This window comes from Lithobates pipiens, unplaced genomic scaffold (assembly GCF_037356315.1).
Source record: "Lithobates pipiens isolate NorthernLeopardFrog02 unplaced genomic scaffold, aLitPip1_a1.2 Scaffold_16, whole genome shotgun sequence".
Classification (NCBI taxonomy): Eukaryota; Metazoa; Chordata; class Amphibia; order Anura; family Ranidae; genus Lithobates; species Lithobates pipiens.
Genome location: NW_027507748.1, coordinates 599695458 through 599716120, shown reverse-complemented (window position 1 = coordinate 599716120; position 20663 = coordinate 599695458). Strand labels below are relative to the sequence as shown.

The following is a 20663-nucleotide window of genomic DNA, read 5'->3' as shown; positions in this document are numbered from 1 at the left end:
GAGAAATGGGGGAGATGGAAATGGAGAGAAAGGGGGGGAAGGGGAAAGAGGTGGGGGTGAGAGAGAGAGAGAGAGAGAGAGGGGGTGAGAGAGAGGGACTCTCACCTTCCCGTAGCTCGCCAGTATCCAATCAGATAGTGTCCCCTATCACATAGTGTCTGCCCTGTACTGCGCTTGCTCAGTACAGGGGACAGTTAGAAGCCAAACATTTTCAAACCTTATGACTACACAGTTACGTGCAGCCTCTCTGTGTGCCATCATACTACTTTAAGAGTAAAGATTCATATTCTCATTCCTACATATGTAGGACAATGTGTGCTGAGTCCAGCTTCTCATCCTTTTTGTTACATAGTTTGCATGACACAGATACAAGCAACAGATTTTCTGCACAGATATAGAAATGGTTTACGGGCACAGATGAGTTGGATACAGAAAAATTCTTCTTGGTCTGCAGTTGTTATTGACAATATTTTTATGCCTTTATTTTATTTGTAGATCCCCATCCCACTATAAACTGAAGCACCATGTGCGAGTCGGTGAGATGTGGACAGCATCATGCATGGAGGAAGTCTGTGAAGGCAGCACATACCCAGAGAGGTCATTCGTTATTGGCTGGCCAATCACCAACTGCGTTGCCACCTTCAGGTATGTGTGGTCAGCCTGATATTCAATCCATAGGAAGGAGATTGAAATGGCTGAAACAAAAATGTTACTGGAGTAGGCAGTGGAATGAACTTTCTTCAGAAATGCTGGGCTTATGGGGCTGAGCGCATGATACCTCTGTAGAGCTGGTGTTCCCTAGATCCAAGAGATGACAGGTGACTAGGGTTGCAAACTCATCCCTTTAAACCCGAACACATATTAATTACACCAGTTCTGGGCTAATTTAATGCAGATAAGGCACCAAGTGAGTTTAATTACCACCTTAATCAGCCACAGAACCTGTATAATTAATGTCTTTGTTATGAGGGATGAGGTGGCAACCCTACAGATGAGAGATGAGAGATGTGTGTCCTATATGGTGGCTGCACCAGGCATGTTCTACTCGATCGAGGTATGAAGACAGACCTGGAACATAATGGTGGGAATATATCATTTAACTGGCTGGGGATCGTAAGAAATTCCCTTGGAAAGAACCGGGGACCAATGTAAAGATAAAATTACATTGGTTGCTATTTGGAACATTTTCAGTTTACCCCGTTTTTTTTTCACCTGCACAAAGCTTTAACACAAGGGTAAAAATCTCTAATTGGGTGCAGCTACTATTCAGACATTCATTTCTGGTCAGCTCAACGGAAGCATGTGAGGTGGGAGGGGGGTGACACCCATTAAGCAAATTTCAACCAATTCCTGATGAACAATGTATGGCTAGCTTTAGATCTCTTTCACAGTGAGGCGCATTTCAGGTGCTTTTACGCTAAAAAAAAACGTATGAAAATCTCACGAAAACCTATTTCCATGAAAATAAATGAATGCTTTCACACTGGGGCAGTGCACTGGCAGGGCGGTGAAAAAACGCCCCTTTCCCTTGAAATGGAAGTAGCCGTTCCTCCTACCCCCCTCTCCCACAGGCTGTCTAAGCGCAGTGGGAGCCATTGACAGTGGGCGGGGCTGAGCCACATTGTGTGTGTCTATGAACGCACAGAGCGCAGTTTGGGAGTGAACCTGCAAATCTGGTGGTGGGAACCCAAGAATAGGAGATTGGGGCCACTCTGTGCAATACCATTGCACCACAGGGCAGGCAAGTATAACCTCTCTCTTTTTTTAATTTTTTATAAAAAATATGACTGATGTTTAATCTGTTTATATTTTGCCTTCCCTAGTTACTGCTTTCCTCCTCATCAACATGAGAGACACATTTTTAAGTAAACCTTTTCTTTTTCATTACATACATTATTTAAACCCAGTGACAACATCACTGGGGCTCTATGCTTTTCTATGAAGTTTATGCAAATATAAAAAAGACTTGATGGGCTGATGTCAGTCTGGAGGAGGGTTGCATTGCATGCAGACAGCACTAGGTAACACCCATATGTAATGCTGAGCCTCCATGATTTAATTGAATAAAACTCAAATCTAATAAATGAAGTTGGTGAGCCAGGGACAGTAAGGCCTCATGCACACTGGGCATCCAAAAAAAAAAAAAGATGCTTATATAGGCGTTTGGCATTTTTATTTTTAGCCTGTATAAACAATTCTATGTTAGCCTATTTGTCCATGCACGTCGTTTGGGCATTTACAGTCATATATTCAGAAGAGAACGGATGTATAGGTGCTTCAACCTTCCCACATATCAGCTCCGCCCAGTGCTCAGACCTTGAGGCTGCCGACATGTTCAACGTACCAGAATAAGGAAAGGGATGGTCAGCACTCAGGATGACATCCAAAAAATATTATTCCTTTATTGAAAAGACATGTAGAAAGCTGTAAAAACATCCTACGCATTTCAGACCTTAGTCCTCAGTCATGGCTGATAAAAAACTGAATAAGTAACACTTAACCACTTCCCACCCACGCTATAGCCGAATGTCAGCTTACTGTGCCGGGAGGCTGTCATATAAGGTCCTGCCATGATCACACTGCCCGAGCACGCCCTGCGGTCCATAAAGACATGGATGAGTGAGTTTGGGGTGGAGGAACTTGACTCGCCTGAGTAGAGTCCTGACCTTAACCCAATAGAACACCTTTGAGATAAATTAGAGCGGAGACTGCGAGCCAGGCCTCCTCATCCACATCAGTGCCTGACCTCACCAATGCGCTTCTGTAAGAATGGTCAAACATTCCCATAGACACACTCCTAAACCTTGTGGACAGCCTTCCCAGAATAGTTGAAGCTGTTATAGCTGCAAAGGGTGGGCCAACTCAACATTGAAGCCTACGGACTAGACTGGGATGCCATTAAAGTTCACGTGTGTGTGTAAAAAGGCAGGTGTCCCAATACTTTTGGTAATATAGTGTATTTGCAGAGCATTGTTTTCAGGCTTAAAAAAAGGAAAAAAAATATCAAAAGTGTGTTTTTGAGAGGAGCTTTTAGGCAGTAAAAATGCTTGACGTGTATAAATGCTCTTAAAAGGTGACGTTAGTAGCGTTCAGAGTTTTCAAGTGTACATTGATTACAGTGGAAAATGAGCAGAGGGTAATGTTTTGGGGAAATAAAACACTTATAAAAGCAAATGCCCATAAACATAAACTCTTGTGCAATATGAGCCACTATATGCATTTTTATGCTGCTTTTTCTGCCAGAAGTTCACACATTTTTTTCAGCCGCCTAGTGTGTATGGACCTTAAAGTAATATTAAAGTCTCATTTTTTTGTTTTGTTTAAAAATAACAAACTTGTGATACTTACCTGCCCTGTACAGTAGTTTTGCAGAGATTGGCCCAGATCCTCCTCTTCTAGGGTCCCTCTTCGGTGCTCCTGGCCCCTCCCTCCTGCCGAATACCCCCACATCGAGCAGCTTGCTATGGAGGCACCTGAGCTGAGTCACTACTCTGTGTGTGTCCATTCAGACACGGAGCCATAGTTCAGCCCTGCCCACTCTCTCTCCTAATTGGCTCACTTAATTTTAGTGACAGCAGTGGGAGCCAATGGGGCTGTGTCTCAGCCAATCAGGAGGTAGAGTCTCAGACAGCTGAGGCTTTTGTGCAACATTGCTGGATCGAGATGGGGCTCAGGTAAGTATTAGGGGGTTCTGGGGCGATCTGCACAGGCATACTGTGACAGCTCAGGGATGTACAGTGGTGTGAAAAAGTGTTTGCCCCCTTCCTCATTTCCTGTTCCTTTGCATGTTTGTCACACTTAAGTGTTTCGGAACATCAAACCAATTTAAACAATAGTCAAGGACAACACAAGTAAACACAAAATGCGATTTGTAAATGAAGGTGTTTATTATTAAAGGTGAAAAAAAATCCAAACCATCATGGCCCTGTGTGAAAAAGTGATTGCCCCCCTTGTTAAAACATACTATAACTGTGGTTGTCCACACCTGAGTTCAATTTCTCTAGCCACACCCAGGCCTGATTATTGCCACACCTGTTCACAATCAAGGCATCACTTAAATAGGAGCTGCTTGACACAGTAAGGTCCACCAGAAGATCCTTAAAAGCTACACATCATGCAGGAACAATTGAGAAAGAAAGTAATTGAGATCTATCAGTCTGGAAAGGGTTATAAAGCCATTTCCAAAGCTTTGGGAATCCAGCGAACCACAGTGAGAGCCATTATCCACAAATGGCGAAGACATGGAACAGTGGTGAACCTTCCCAGGAGTGGCCGGCCGCCCAAAATTACCCCAAGAGCGCAGCGACGACTCATCCAAGAGGTCACAAAAGACCCCACAACAACGTCCAAGGAACTGCAGGCCTCACTTGCCTCAGTTAAGGTCAGCGTTCATGCCTCCACCATCAGGAAAAGACTGGGCAAAAACGGCCTGCATGGCAGAGTTCCAAGGAGAAAACCACTGCTGAGCAAAAAGAACATCAAAGCTCGTCTGAATTTCTCCACAACACATCTTGATGATCCCCAAGACTTTTGGGACAACATTCTGTGGACCGATGAGACAAAAGTGGAACTCTTTGGAAGGTGTGTGTCCAAGTATATCTGGCGTAGAAGGAACACTGCATTTCATAAAAAGAACATTATACCAACAGTAAAATATGGTGGTGGTAGTGTGATGGTCTGGGGCTGTTTTGCTGCTTCAGGACCTGGAAGACTTGCCGTGATAAAAGGAACTATGAATTCTGCTGTCTACCAAGAGATCCTGAAGTAGAATGTCCGACCATCTGTTCGTGTACTCAAGCTGAAACGAACTTGGGTTCTGCAGCAGGACAATGATCCTAAACACACCAGCAAGTCCACCACCGAATGGCTGAAGAAAAACAAAATGAAGACTTTAGAGTGGCCTAGCCAAAGTCCTGACCTGAATCCTATTGAGATGTTGTGGTATGACCTTAAAAAGGCCGTTCATGCTCGAAAACCCTCTAATGTAACTGAATTAGGACAATTCTGCAAAGATGAGTGGGCCAAAATTCCTCCAGGACGCTGTAAAAGCCTCATTGCACGTTATCGCAAACGCTTGGTTGCAGTTGTTGCTGCTAAGGGTGGCCCAACCAGTTATTAGGTTTAGGGGGCAATCACTTTTTCACACAGGGCCATGATGGTTTGGATTTTTTTTCACCTTTAATAATAAACACCTTCATTTACAAATTGCATTTTGTGTTTACTTGTGTTGTCCTTGACTATTGTTTAAATTGGTTTGATGTTCCGAAACACTTAAGTGTGACAAACATGCAAAGGAACAGGAAATGAGGAAGGGGGCAAACACTTTTTCACACCACTGTATCTACGAAGACTTGTAATGTTACTGAAGGAATGTAAACGAGACTGCTCATATGACTATAGGGAAGCCTTAACAGGTTGTTTTTAATTAGAAAAATAGCTTCTGTATATATATATTCATATATTGTTAAAATTTATTTTTTACCAAAAAGTTTGCCTTTAAAGTGGTTGTAAACCCTCCCCACCAACTTTGTCCCATGTAAATCAGCATAAAAACCCTAATGAACACCGCCTGTAGATATCTCCTTACTTGCTTAGTATTGTTGTAATCCTTGTTGTTCTGTAGAATGAAGTCACTGAGCATGCCCAGATCGCCCCTGATTTACGGCACACTCTCTGTGTCTTATCTATCTGTTATCAGGACTTCCTACAGCACAACACTGAACTCTGCTAATCACTCAGAGCTTCCTCCTACACACCATGTGACCTCACATACAGTCTAAACTTGGCCATTACTGCAGTCTTATCAGCTGAAGCTGATAAGTCTGACAAAGGCAAACATTAGACATTGGCACAAGTAAATACTATGAAATAAACAAGTAAGCTATGAACAGGGAAGCAGGGTTGCCATAGAAACGTTGGCTGAGAAGGAGGCTTGGTTAACAGTACAGGAAGTGCTCAATGTAAGGGCGGAAATACACTCCACTGTGGACTCAGAAAACAATACTTAAGATGGAGCTGCCTAACCCCTGGAAACAAGTTTTTTTTAAAGTTTCTTTAAACAGTAAGTAATATGTGAATTGGGCTGGATTACAGTGGCTATAGTCTGATAATGATTTATTATAATGGACTACCGTATATACTCGAGTATAAGCCGAGATTTTCAGCCTCTTTTTTGAGGCTGAAAGTGCCCCCTCGGCTTATACTCGAGTCACCGCTGTCTGACTGCTCGATCAGCGTATCGAGCAGACAGACGGCGGACATTAAAATTCAAAAGCCGCGCCTCCTTCTCCGCCTCCGCCTGTGATAGGCGGAACACTGAATTTCCCAGCAGTCAGTGTTCCGCCTATCACGGACATCCGTTCATTCTCATACTACGGACGAGTATGAGAGGATGTCCGTGATAGGCGGAACACAGGCTGCTGGGAAATTGAGTGTTCCGCCTATCACAGGCGGAGGACGGAGGCGCGGCTTTTGAATTGTAGAATGGCCGCCGAGAAGAGCGGCGATCCATCGGCACGACACGGGACGGAGGAGGCACGGAACGGAGGAGGCACGGGACAGAGGAGGCACGGGACAGAGGAGGCACGGGACAGAGGAGGCACGGGACAGAGGAGGCACGGGACAGAGGAGGCACGGGACAGAGGAGGCTCGGGACGACGGCGGCTCGGGACGGAGGCTTGGGACACAGGTAGGCTGGACACACACACACACACACACACAGGGATGGATGGATGGATGGATGGATACACACACACACACACACACACACACACACACACAGGGATGGATGGATGGATGAATACACACACACACACACACACACACACACAGGGATGGATGGATGGATGGATGGATACACACACAGGGATGGATGGACGGACACACACACAGGGATGGATGGATGGATGGATGGATGGACACACACACAGGGATGGATGGACGGACACACACACAGGGATGGACGGACACACAGGGATGGACAGCCATGTCTCACCCTCGGCTTATACACGAGTCAATAAGTTTTCCAGTTTTTTGGGGGTAAATTGGGGGCCTCGGCTTATATTCGGGTCGGCCTATACTCGAGTATATACGGTAAATGAAGAGAAGCATCATAGTGGGAGAGTTTACTTCCTCTTTAAAGGACTCTTCCCTTACCCATTCCACAATGGAAACAGATGCTTGAATTCTCTTTAAATAAATATCTTTGGTGCATACAATCAGGAATGTCATATACAGTTGTAACTGTCTGAAATAAATTACTGGATTCGTTTTTCTGTACCTTAGAAAAATTTACAACTGTTTAATGAAGTGTAAGCAATTGAATATTTGAAGAATTCATTTGTGTAAATTGTAGAGACATTTGCGTGTTAATATTCCCCTGATAAACAATTTTTTGGCTGCAGCTGCTAGTTGGATGAGCTGCAATGAAAATGAGTTCTTGTTAAAGGACTCACTGGCTGCCGTGCTGTTCAAAGAGATCCCAAGTCTGTTTTGTAAATGCTGTTATTATTAATTATAATAACTTTTATGTCTTCCCCATAAAGGGAGCTGGAGCATTATTGCTGTGCTTCAAACAAAAGACAACACACGTAGACACAAATGTTTTTCACATTTTGTGCATTACATGCCTCTGGTTTTCAATGTAAAATTGATTTTGATCCTTGCCCTGGAGTTATTATAGACAGATATGTTGTTTATAGACAGGATCTGATAATGACTGCAATTGTGATCCTTGCCTAAGCTGATAATAGTGCAAGCTTAAGTGAACCTGTGGACCAACTATGGACATTTAAGTACAGTAAAACCTTGGTTTGAGAGTAACTTGGTTTGAGATCGTTTTACAAGACAGGCAAACATTTTTAATAAATTTGGACTTGACATACAAGCGGTGTCTTGATATACAAGTAGCGTCATTTCAGAACTGAGTATAAAAGAGAAGAGAGGTGCCTCTAAAGCCTCATACACATGATCGGATTGTTGGCCAACAAAACCGTGGAATTTTTTCCGAACGACGTGGGCCCAAACTTGTCTTGTATACACACGGTCACACAATTGTTGGCCAACAATCACAAACGTACTGACATACTACATGGTTTTTCAGCTCTTTAGCGCCACCCTTTGGGCTCCTTCTTCTAATTTTGTGTTAGTAGAAGTTTGGTGTTTGTTAATTTGCGCTTTTCTTTTCACTATTTTCACGCTTCTGTGTTTACAAGTGACAGCGGGCAGCAGGAGCGGAATTCTGCTAATTTTGTGTTAGTAGAAGTTTGGTGATTGTTAATTTGCGCTTTTCTTTTCACGCTTTTCATGCTTCTGTGTTTACAAGTGACAGCGGGCAGCAGGAGGGGAAGTTGAGAGATGGAGGTGGCGGAATGGAGTTCTGCCATGATTCGGCTGCAAAACTGGGTGTGAGGGCCATATGGCAAGGCCTCGCTGGCTGGATTCAGCCCGTGGGCCTTGTGTCTCAAATATATGTGCTATGTGTTTACTTTAGAGATAGAAAGACTGGCAGGCTGCCACATCACTGGTTAGAGGGGGCAGGGTGCATCTAAGCTGCTGAAAGTGAAAGCAGTTCTGAGGGTGATTTATGTCACTGTACATGCAGCTAGGTTGTAAGGGCTCATCTTAGTGAGGACATGCAAGGGGTTGTGTGTCACGGTCAGGCCATGCCTATGTAGATACATAAATTCTCTGATTGGGACAGCAATCCCTGATGTCTGCAGACACTTTTATTTCTGTAAAGCAGCAAGGAAAATGTGAACATTCCCCATTTCCCACTGGCTTTCCTAACAGCAGCAGACTTAATGAGAAAGGCCAAGGTGGAATGTGAGCATTGAGCAATACTTGGTGGATGAAGATGGAATGGGTTGGAGGGTAACTGATCCTTCATGAAGAATTGCCAGTAATGTGGACAAATATTAGGAGTGATGATGACTAGACCTCTATTATATGTGTCTTATTCCATGCCTTGATTGCCTTTTCATCTCTGCTTAGATTCTCCTAAAATACCCTGTAGTAAAATAGCAACATATGCTATGTAGATCAAGGTTTTATGACTGAGAGTTCATCCAAAGGGCTGAGTGTGATTAAAGCCTTTGACTTGCTCTGTAATGAGTAGCTGTGATCCAGAGGTCATACTAAACACTGGACTTCAATTTGGAGAAGAGAAAACAAATTCTCATTTCTAGGAGCTGATCATTTTTAATGACAATTATTATAATAATACAGACCGGGCCCTCCCTCAGTGCAACACAATTTGTTCAGTTAGCTGTGCTTAGGACAACAGGACCTTTCAGCAAATAAACACAAGAGACAACTTACCACTGTCTTAGGCCAACCATATATGGGTCTTTACTTTAATTTCTGGTTCAATAATTGTATTCAATTATATCATTAAAACACAGTAACACAAAAAGGCACCTAGTCCGCCCATGCAGGGGCTATATGACTGGTGACATAAGGGAAAACAAACATACATAGCATAGACAAAAGAGGAGGAACAATCATAGTAAACCTAAATGTAACATCCATTGGTTCCCAGGTAAGTCCCCATGGTTAGGAAAATCAGCCAGGACATATCAGCTAGCAAACCACATTGTGATTAGTCCGGGGCACAAATAGGAGACTAAATAGGGCTTAGCAACCCATCAAGAGAAAAAAGACAGAGGGTGGAAACAAGAAAATAAGACAAAGGCAAGGTAAGAGGGAGAGGGGAAGTGTAGGGTATCAGAATCATCAGAGAAAACCAGTTAGAGCCAGCCCACGCTCTTTGAAAAATGCACTGATTACTGTAAAAATGTCACTGGCGGGGTTAACACTAGGGGGCTATCAAGGGGTTAACTGTGTTCCCTCTCTGTGTTCTAACTGAAGGGGGGATGGAACTGTCTAGGGGAGATGACAAATCGCTGTTCATACTTTGTATGAACACAGGATCAGTCTCTTCTCCCCTCAGAGAACTGGGATCTGTGTGTTTACACACACAGATCCCGGTTCTCGGTGTGTCACAAGCGATCACGGGAGCCCAGCGGTTATCGCACCCGTTAGGCACTCGCATCGGCTCCAGGGGCAATGCAATGGTATGGAGCCGGGTGGGGGCCATCGCTGCCGATGGCTTCCGTCACTGGAGCATGGAGGGAGCCCTCTCCCACCACCGATAAAAGTGATCTCACGGCAAATACGCTGCTGAGACCACTTCTATCTAAAAGCAGACCGCCTGCTGAAGAAGTGGATACTGGGGTTATGGCAGCTAGCTGCTGCCATAACAATGATATTCCACTTCGAAGAGCTGCCGTATAATGACGGCGAGCGGTCAGTGGTAAGTGGTTAAACTGGCTTAATTTGCAGATCAAAGTTCACCCCTTTGATCTGTAAATGAACAGAAGGACAGATAAGAAGATACAATGTTTCTTTTTATCTGTCTCTTTCAGTGGATGAGCGATGTTGTTGATAAACATTGCCAGCTGATTTTCTTTTTGGCAGCTGTGAGCAGGGGAACTGCTCTGACAGCTGAATGAGTCATCAATTGTTAAGCAAGCGGTGACCCCGCTCCTTAACAACTGATGATTGTGGCTTTTTTTTTCTTTTTTTACATGTCAGAGGAGGAATAAGCCAGATGAAATAACCAAGCCTGAAAGTATTGGTTTCGGTTGTTGGAGCATTTGCACGAGTACCGATATTTGTGCAAATGCTTAGTATCAGCACTTTTTCCATGAATCGTAGAAATGCTGGATTAAGATTCTATGGGAGGTTGAATAGAGATCGCAATCTTTTAACGATTGATCGTGCAGCTCTACTCTGTAGCCTCCAAAAGTATCTTTGGCCCCTGACCCTTACCTTACTACAGTACTTAGCAGTGACATAGGGGTTGGAGGAAGGAACCATAGCATGTGATGGGGTACACAGGCATCTGACACTTTCAGGCGTCTCAAATGCCCAATAGGCTGCAGTACTGGAATGGAGGGAAGGTTGGAGACATATGGTCTGCTGAAAAAATAACTATGGTGGGGTTGATTTACTAAAACTGGAGAGTGCAAAATCTGGTGCAGCTGTGCATGGCAGCCAATCAGCTTCTAACTTCAGCTTGTTCAATAAAGCTTTAACCAAAAAACCTGGAAGCTGACGAGCTTCTATGCAAATCTGCACCAGATTTTGCACTCTCCGGTTTTAATAAATCAACCCCAGTGTGTCTTCTTTTGCAGGGACCTTTAATCAGCATTTATTTTGAACCTCAGAGGTTGCTTTGAACCAATTAAGGCTCCTTCTAAAGTTTACAGACCTGTCATTAAAACACTCAGAAGTGAAGTTTCCCCAGTGACAATCTTTAAAATACTGAAACCATCACATCAAAGATTTAAACAGAAGGCTACTACATTTAAGCACACACTTTTGAAAGTTAAAATAAAGTGCCATAGCCACATACACTATTCACTGACATAACATCATAATACAATTGTAGCAATATGTTTCATTTGCAGTTTCAGTTGGAGATTGATTGCTGAGTACACCTGTTTAGGAACATATGTGACAAAATCCAAATGTTTATCAAGAGTCTGTTCTTGTTGCTGGAAAACTGGCAAGAGTACATTGTTTCCTTAAATAACACTGTGGAGAACACTGATCTCCTTCCAGTTATGCTGTGGTTTCTGAGTGTGCTTCAGCAGTGCTGCACTAGGCTTCCAATTAGCAGTGTAATACAGTGAATATATACAGTTGTGCTCATACGTTTACATACCCTGGCAGAATTTATTATTTCTTTGCCATTTTTCACAGAATACGAATGACACAAAAACATTTCTGTCACTCATGGTTAGTGTTTGGTTGAAGCCATTTATTATCAATCAACTGTGTTTACTTTTTTAAATCATAATGACAACAGAAACTACCCAAATGACCCTGATCAAAAGTTTACATATCCTGGTGATTCTGGTCTGACATACACACAAGTTGTACACAAAGGGGTTTGAATGGCTATTAAAGGTAACCATCCTCACCTGTGATCTGTTTTCTTGTAATTAGTGTGTGTGTAAAAAAGGTCAATACGTTTTTGGACTCCTGACAGACCCTTGCATCTTTCATCCAGTGCTGCACTGATATTTCTGGATTCTGAGTCATGGGGAAAGCAAAAGAATTGTCAAAGGATCTGAGGGAAAAGGTAGTCGAACTGTATAAAACAGGAAAGGGATATAAAAAGATATCCAAGGAATTGAGAATGCCAATCAGCAATGTTCAAACTCTAATCAAGAAATGGAAAATTAGGGATTCTGTTGAAACCAAACCATGGTCAGGTAGACCAAATAAAATTTCAGCCACAACTGCCAGTAAAATTGTTTGGGATGCAAAGAAAACCCACAAATAACTTCAGGTGAAATACAGGACTCTCTGAAAACATGTGGTGTGGCTCTTTCAAGATGCACAATAAGGAGGCACTTGAAGAAAGATGGACTGCATGGTGGAGTCACCAGAAGAAAGCCATTACTACGCAAATGCCACAAAGTATCCCGCTTACAATACGCCAAACAACACACAGACAAGCCTCAAACCTTCTGGCACTAAATCATTTTGAATGACGAGACCAAAATTTTGCTTTTTGACCACAACCATAAATGCTTCATTTGGAGAGGAGTCAACAAGGCTTATGATGAAAGGTACACCATTCCTACTGTGAAACACGGAGGTGGATCACTTATGTTTTGGGAATGTGTGAGCTACAAAGGCACCAGAAATGTGGTCAAAATTGATAACAAGATGAATGCGGTATATTATCAAAAAATATTGGAGGAACATTTGCATTCATCAGCCAGGAAGCTGCGCATGGGACGTACTTGGATATTCCAACATGACAATGATCCAAAACACAAGGCAAAGTCAACCTGTCATTGGCTACAGCAGAATAAAGTGAAGGTTCTGGAGTGGCCATCTCAGTCTCCTGACCTCAATATCATTGAGCCACTCGGGGGAGATCTCAAACATGTGCAGTTCATGCAAGACAGCTCAAGAATTTACAGAAACTGGAGGCTTTTTGCCAAGAGGAATGGGCAGCTTTACCATCTGAGAAGATAAAGGGCCTCGTCCACAAATACCACAGAAGACTTCAAGCTGTCATTGATGTTAAAGGGGGCAATATACGGTATTAAGAACTGGGGTATGTAAACTTTTGATCAGGGTCATTTGGGTAGTTTCTGTTGTGATTATGATTTAAAAAGAGTAAACACAGTTGATTGATAAAAAAATGGCTTCACCCAAACACTAACCATGAGTGAAAGAAAAGTTTTTGTGTTATCATTCATATTCTCTGAAAAATGGCCAAGAAATCACAAATTCTGCCAGGGTATGTAAACTTATGAGCACAACTGTATATATGTATATGTGTATATATATATATTATATATATATATATATATATATCAGGCTAAACTGGTATTGGCAGTGGTAAACCACACACAAGACAAGGACACTCAGGAACAGCCAGTTCCCGAGCAGAAGAACTTTTCACAGCAAGGCCATAGCGTGAAAAATCTGCTCATATAAACTACTACAAAAATTTGCTAGTTCCTGACTAACAGGGTGGCACTTAATGGGTTCCTGGGTTCAGTGGTTTTTATTATGTTTTCTTTCCATTACAAATATGATATTCAGGGTTACAAAAATCTGACCTACTAGGGGGCAGGTCATGAGAACATAAAGGTACATATTATTGGTGTTACGAGGTATAGAACTAATGAAAGAAGAATGAAAAAAAGAAGTCTGATCTATTAGGGATCCCCCCAAAAAACTTACTTACAGGGTTCCATTGGTTCCATTGGGGAGATATAGGGCTATAGGCCCACGTTAGTCCCTGAGTGAAGAAAATATGTAACAGACAGCCTGACCTCCATTGTTTCATGAAGATGATCCTTGTGATTCTAGACCTGAGTTTGGCTACATAAAGAGTGGAAATCTTTCATGCTTTTTTGATTGTCTGCTTAACAGCAGTAAGAACATAAGTCATAAGTTTGAACTGAGCCTTGAAAAGATCAGGTGGCCTGTCACAGAGGAGGGAGTACTTTACTCTGCAAGGAATCCTATGCCCTATCAAGGTAGCAAGGAGAAAGATATCTGCCCAGTACTTTTGAGCTACGTGACATATCCACCAGATGTAATAAAAAATTTCCAATTGCCCACATCCCTGAGAGCAGATAGGGGACTAACCTGTCACAGAGTGAATGATTCTGATGGGCATCACATGTACCTTTTTAGTTTTCTGTCAGCAGTTAGTGTGTTCACCCAGCAGCAGGTTAGCACAGCAAAGTGAGAGAGAGGGTGCTGAACATCACCCAGATAGCAAGCAATTGAGCTGAAAGTTTGACAATGACTTGCTAAGCTATTAGACAAATAAGAAAAAAGAGACTGCGCTACGGTCAATATATGCACTATGAATGCAACTATAACTAAAACAGGCCTTCTATAAATCCCTATTGGAAGCTGCAACTCTGCTGTATAACATAACTACAGTAAAAGATAACACGGTGAAAAAAACAATTGCGCTAAACCAGTAACACTAATTAATTGAATTATGTGTAAATACCCAAAAACACACTAACCAGATAAAGGAGGCAGTGCGACTTAGTGTGACAACAACTGTGTGAAAATATTGACCGCACACCTATGTATTGTATATACTCTACGGATCATATAAAAAATGACACAATTTAACAGTGACCTTAAAATCCCAAATTAGTGTCCAATAAAAATAAATGTGATTACATTAATAACAACACCCGTGCATAACTAAAATATAAATTTAAAAATTGTTCATATAAAGTCCAAATATTAAATTATAGTGTAGCGCTATAGAAAAAAGAAGAAAAATAGTCTATTTAAACTACTTAGTGATATAACAATATTATATAAGTGTCAAAATTAAATAACATTCAGTGATGCTTCTCAGACTGCACCACACTTGCATAAAATCGTGAAAAATTTTTTGAAACTAAGTAGTTTAAATAGACTATTTTTCTTCTTTTTTCTATAGCGCTACACTATAATTTAATATTTGGTATTCTGTTCACTATTTTATCCTTGTGATCGTGTTAGCAGCTTCTTTTTGTATATAATTTCTTGGGGATAGCGCAGTGTTGATTGTCACCGACAGCTTTTTGGATATTCATATAAAGTCCATCCTTAAATGAATCAAATCTTCCAATTGTGAGCCGTGTTCAATCCGCTACCAGAAGTATATGACCCCCCGCTACATAGGGTCGTGGAGAGCTTGTAATAGAAATATATCACTCCTGGATCGTCAGACAATCCTGCAGACCTCCTTAAAGCGGGATTCCACTCTTTTTTTATTTTTTTCTTACCTGTCTCACTGGTGGGCGAGTGCTACCTTCGATTGGCATCCACGTCCGGCGTTTATTTGACCCCCGGCGCGACAAATCTTTTCCTCAGGATGACTTATAAAAACCTGCTATGGTGTTTTCCATTTTAACTGTGGGCGTCTGAAGCCCACAGGCATTTACTTCCTGGTATATGATGACGTCTGGCTCCCAGCATGCTCCGCTCCATCTTGCACATGCTCAGTGAGAGCAGTGACAAGGAAAGAAAAACTTTCATTGTCCCCCATGGATTCTTGGGAAATTTCCCAGGGACCATTGCGAGGACGATAGCCACGCCTACTCCCACGGGAGGACAACCCGGAAGTCAGCTGAAACATCAGAAATAAAAGGTAAGTAAATAATATTTTTTTTTTTCAGGGTTCGTTTAGGTAAGTATGCTATCTGTTGATTTTAATAACATGAACTTTCATTTTTAGGTACCAAACCACTTTAATGCACAGCCTCCAGATATAAAAAATGCCCAGCGCTCCTCAATCCGCTTCTTAGGCTCAAAACTCATCGCTATATATCAAATATCATGAAAGAGATAAGAGGCTCCAATAGTGTAAAACCCAATATTTAATAAGAATAAAAATAGCAATTGCACTTACAGCAAATGAAAATATTGTTATATATTTTTCCACATGAATGTCATAACCACAAAATAACGTATGTGTGTTTTTTTTATATTCAATATCGATACATGGATTTTTCAAATATTATTTGCAATGTTTTCTGCACTTCTTTTTGCACTTAATATATTTATTTGCAATATGGTTATTTTAGTTTTAACATTAACACATGAATCACTTGTGATACCAACTACTAGAACTATAGTGGTATCCTTTTGATAGGGTCCCCATATATTTATATTCATTGGATTAGCGCTAGACATGTGCATCCATTTTTGTCCAAATGCGTTTTCATCCAAATTTCAGGTATTTTCGTTATCGTTTGTTAAAATGTGCAGAATCCGAAAGCCGAATAATCCAATATAAACAAATGCTTTATTTTCGTTTTCGTTTTGACAACAGTTCGATATAGATAGAAGATTCGACATGACACTGACAATAGCTCTATTAGTCCAAGATTATTCTACATAGAGAGAAAAGATTCGACATAGAGAGAAAATATTCGACATTATAGAGACAATAGCAAAAAAGGTTGAATGTGTCTAACCTAACTCTATTAGTCCAAGATTATTCGACATAGAGAGAAAAGATTTGATATGAAGATTCGACTAAGCAGTCGCCGTGAGTGGACATTTATGGTCAAATGCTCCGCCCATAGGCTATGGAAGAATTCTAATGTTGTTTGACTAGTAATAATAATTAATAAATATAATTATTACTAGTGTCTTACAACATTAGAATTCTACTAAAGATTGTAGGCGGAACATTTGACTGGAAATGTATGATTACGGCGTCGTACAGTTTCGCTGCTCCGTCTAATCTTCTTAGAACATTCGACAGACACCATAAGCATTCAATGACAGGTTTGACCTTAATTATTTTGGATTTTCGGACTAATGCATTTTTTAACGAAGCAAAATAAATAAAAACAAATTTCGGGAGTAACTAAATAAATGTATTTTTTGGGCGAAAACGAAATTCCAAAACAAAATATTTCAGTGTGCACATGTCTAATTTAGCTCTGCACCTATTTTTTACTTCAATATAGAGTTGTTCCCTTTGCAGCTATAACCTCTTCAGCTCTTCTGTTCACAAGGTTTAGGAGTGTGTCTATGGGAATCTTTGACCATTCTTACAGAAGTTTTTTACAATCAAAAGTATTTTGTTAGATCGGTTCTATAATTGCACAAAAATAGATGTTGATCCTGCAAGAGATCCTATCAGCTCGTAATTACTGATGCACTGAAATCGCAGGCAACATTATCAGGTCTGCTGAGATCACTTCTGTGGTCTACAGAACACCTCTCTCTATATTATATACCCTATATTACCAAAAGTATTGGGATGCCTGTCTTTACATGCACATGAACTTTAATGGCATCCCAGTCTTAGTCCGTAGGGTTTAATATTGAGTTGGCCCACCCTTTGCAGATATAACTGCTTCAACTCCTCTTCTGGAAAGGCTATCAACAAGATTTAGGAGTGTGTCTATGGGAATGTTTGACCATTCTTCCAGAAGCACATTTGTGAGGTCAGGCATTGATGTGGACGAGAAGGGCTGGCTGTCAGGTTGAGGTCAGGACTCTGGTGCAGATGAGTCAAGTTCCTCCACCCCAGACTCGCTCATCCATATCTTTATGGACCCTGCTTTGTGTGCTGGGATGCCATTAAAGTTCACGTCTGTGTAAAGACAAGTGTCCCAATACTTTTGGTAATATAGTGTCTATCTATCTATCTATCTATCTATCTATCTATCTATCTTTTTATATTGTTTCATTTATCTATGGTTTTCCATTTTATAAAACGTATTAGTAAAAATAATATTTTGTTTCTTGTTTTATTAGCTTTTGTACAGCAGCCCATAATCCTCTTGAAAACTAGAGCTACAATTACAGATCACCCCCCACATTCACCCCTACTGGTGCTGTCTGCTATTGTTCACTTATAATAGCAATGTCTTGGGCTTATTTGCTGTTTACAGTAAAAATACAGTTCATGTGTTAAATTAGGAATCCCATCACTTCTAGTTAGTATATGGTTTCAGTTTCTGAAGTCACTGACCTGGCCTTGGTTTCTGAATCACAAGACTGGCTGAAGAGAGTTACAGATTTGTTTGGCAGGTAGGGCAGTTTAGAAATATGTGCCTTGGCTGAGTAGTTAGCTGTTTTCCTGGAGTTAGGCTTTAATGTAATATATTCCCTGAACGTAGAATTGTTTTTGTTTAATATGTATGGTTTTTGTCTGCTTTTCTCTTGCAGTACTCCAGAGGAGAAAGAAAAATGGTTTATGCTTTTTGAAAGGTAGGTTGCTTCTTATTATGATGTTATTTGTATTGTTTTTGTACAATATAGAGCACAGTGCTTTATTCCCCTTCCTATTGATTAACGTGAACCTATACTTTGCCAATACCCACTTTGATCTGCCACCAATCTGTCTGTAAGTTTCAATTTGCTAAAAAATTAATTTGACAATTCCTAGATTTCTTTCATCATGTGCAATTACTGGACCGGGGTTCCTCTTAAAGGGTCAGTATACCCAACATGGTATATATGTTATAGGTCAGGGGTGCTAAACCTTTTTAAGAGTGGGGGCCACATAATTGATTTGGTAACGTGGGCCATATATGAAATAAAATGGTTCAGAATTAAAAAATTTCAATTTGGAATAGCATAATTAACATTTTCCTCCTGCAGCTACTTAATGCCGTTGGGGGGGAGAAGTTGTCTTTCAGCATTTGCAGTAGAAACTTCCTTTCCAAGTTTAAAACAGAAGGTGACAGGGAGGCTGAAAGGGCCCCCCTAGAGTATAGGGCGGCGTTGCTATTGCAACCACTAACGCTACACCAGTGGTTGGGGTTGTGTGGTAAAAATATGGCTCAACTGTGGGGTTTTACCACAACCCAAAATGTAAATGTAAACAAGCTATTATTGTCCTGAGCCCCCTATTAGGCGCTTTCACACTGATGCACCTACAGATTTCCTGGGTTAGCTGCACTTTGCCATAGGCTTCTATTATATCTTGTGGATGTGGTGCACTTTCTGAAAGGGAGTTTCAGGATTCAGGAGTTCAGGAGTTTTGGTGCATTTTCAGAAAGTGCACCACACCCATAAGATATAATAGAGTCTATGGCTCAGTGCAGCTAAACCGCAGGACACCCACAGGCACACTATGCCACACCCGCAGATCAGTGTGAAAGCAGCCTAATAGATATTAACCCTGTTGTAGGTGCTAATATGCACATTGCAAATGCACAGTTTATGTGTCATTTAATACACTGACCTTCTTTTCGTCTTCCAGCTTCTGCTGGCATCAGTCTCCAGGCTGCTAGAAAGGAACCCCAGGGGAAGTGCACCTGGTATCGCTCCGCCTGGGACAAGAGCCCCCTTGCTTCCTCTGCTGCTGGCTTGATGCACTCTGATGCCTTGCGATGGTGTGTCGGCAAGCCCAGATCATGATCAATGGGTTTCCAACCCCAGGCATGCACTTCCCTGGTTTGAAGTCAGGGGCTACATCAGAGGGCTCAGTGGGCCACATGTGCCACAGGTTGAGCACCCCTGTTATAGGTGTAGCCTTATGGGTTGAGCCAGCCCCTGTCTTATATGTCTGATAAATGTCTGAGACCCATTCAACAGAAAGCTCTAAGTGCCATTTTTGCCAACTATGTTGTTAATCTGAGCGTGCTGGGTGTCCCTGCCTATATTTTTGTGCTCAAGTTCCTTTTGATGCATTTCCCATAATGTAAAATCCAGCAGGGAGCAAGCGAGCCCCTTATAATGACCATAGCAGGGGTGCTGAGCCAGGAATTCAACACGAGATACTTCACCAAAAGAGCTCCCAAAAAATACAGTCTGGTGATTTAAAGAGTAACAGGAGTAACAGACAAAGCCACACGACTATTTATCAAAATCTTCCAGGTTAAAAGAGAAGTATGTTTTTGTTTTTTGCAGAATCATACTTACCTAGGTGGATGCAGCATGGGTCTTCTGCTCCACGGGAGGATTCTGTCCTCCCTGAGCTCGTCTTATGACACCTGTGTTACCGTTTGACAGGTGTATTGGTCTGATGCTGCATCTGTCCCTGTCCAAAGACTGGGAACCAAGTGATCAAACACCGTTGATCGTTCAGTTCTCAGGGCTCCCTGAGCAGAGAGCTGGTGACTGAGCAGAGAGCTGGTGACCCCACCCCGCTCTCACTGGAGCTCTGGGCTGTGGAGTGGGCAGGAGCTGCCAGCTCAGGCTCTCTGCGGCTCGCTGAGAGGCTGAACCTGGTGTCAGTCCAGGCATGTGGACAGATCCTGACTTCATTGTTGCTGTCTGCCGAAAATGGGTCACAGAACAAACTGCATGCTTGTGATTCACAGGAGAAGTAAAGACAAATGAGAGTTGGCTGTACTTCTCCTTTAAGCCCACACATGCATATCCTATCTTTTTTAAGTACAAGATCGTATACAAGACTGGCTGGGCTGGGTAAACACCAGTTTTTTTTTTCATTCGGCTTGTGGACTAAATGAAAAAAAAACATACTGATTCCCCATCCATGCACGTGAGGTGGATGGAGGAATTCTCACTACTGTGCCACTGTATTCTGAAAGTGGGGACTCTCTGCTGTCATAATATACTAATCAGCCGCAGCCATGAGGGATGAACATTTTTCAGCATGGTCGTTCCACAGAAGTCAATCT

General features: G+C 41.8%; 1 protein-coding gene across 1 annotated transcript in view; it reads left to right on the top strand.

The window, feature by feature from the left end:
• ARHGAP20 (Rho GTPase activating protein 20) overlaps positions 1-20663 on the top strand; it is a 186253-nt gene that overhangs the window by 98415 nt on the left and 67175 nt on the right. Inside the window, exons 4-5 of the mRNA XM_077483975.1 lie at positions 496-645; positions 18241-18282. Coding sequence (XP_077340101.1) covers positions 496-645; positions 18241-18282 — 192 coding nt within the window. The remainder of the gene's footprint in view (positions 1-495; positions 646-18240; positions 18283-20663) is intronic.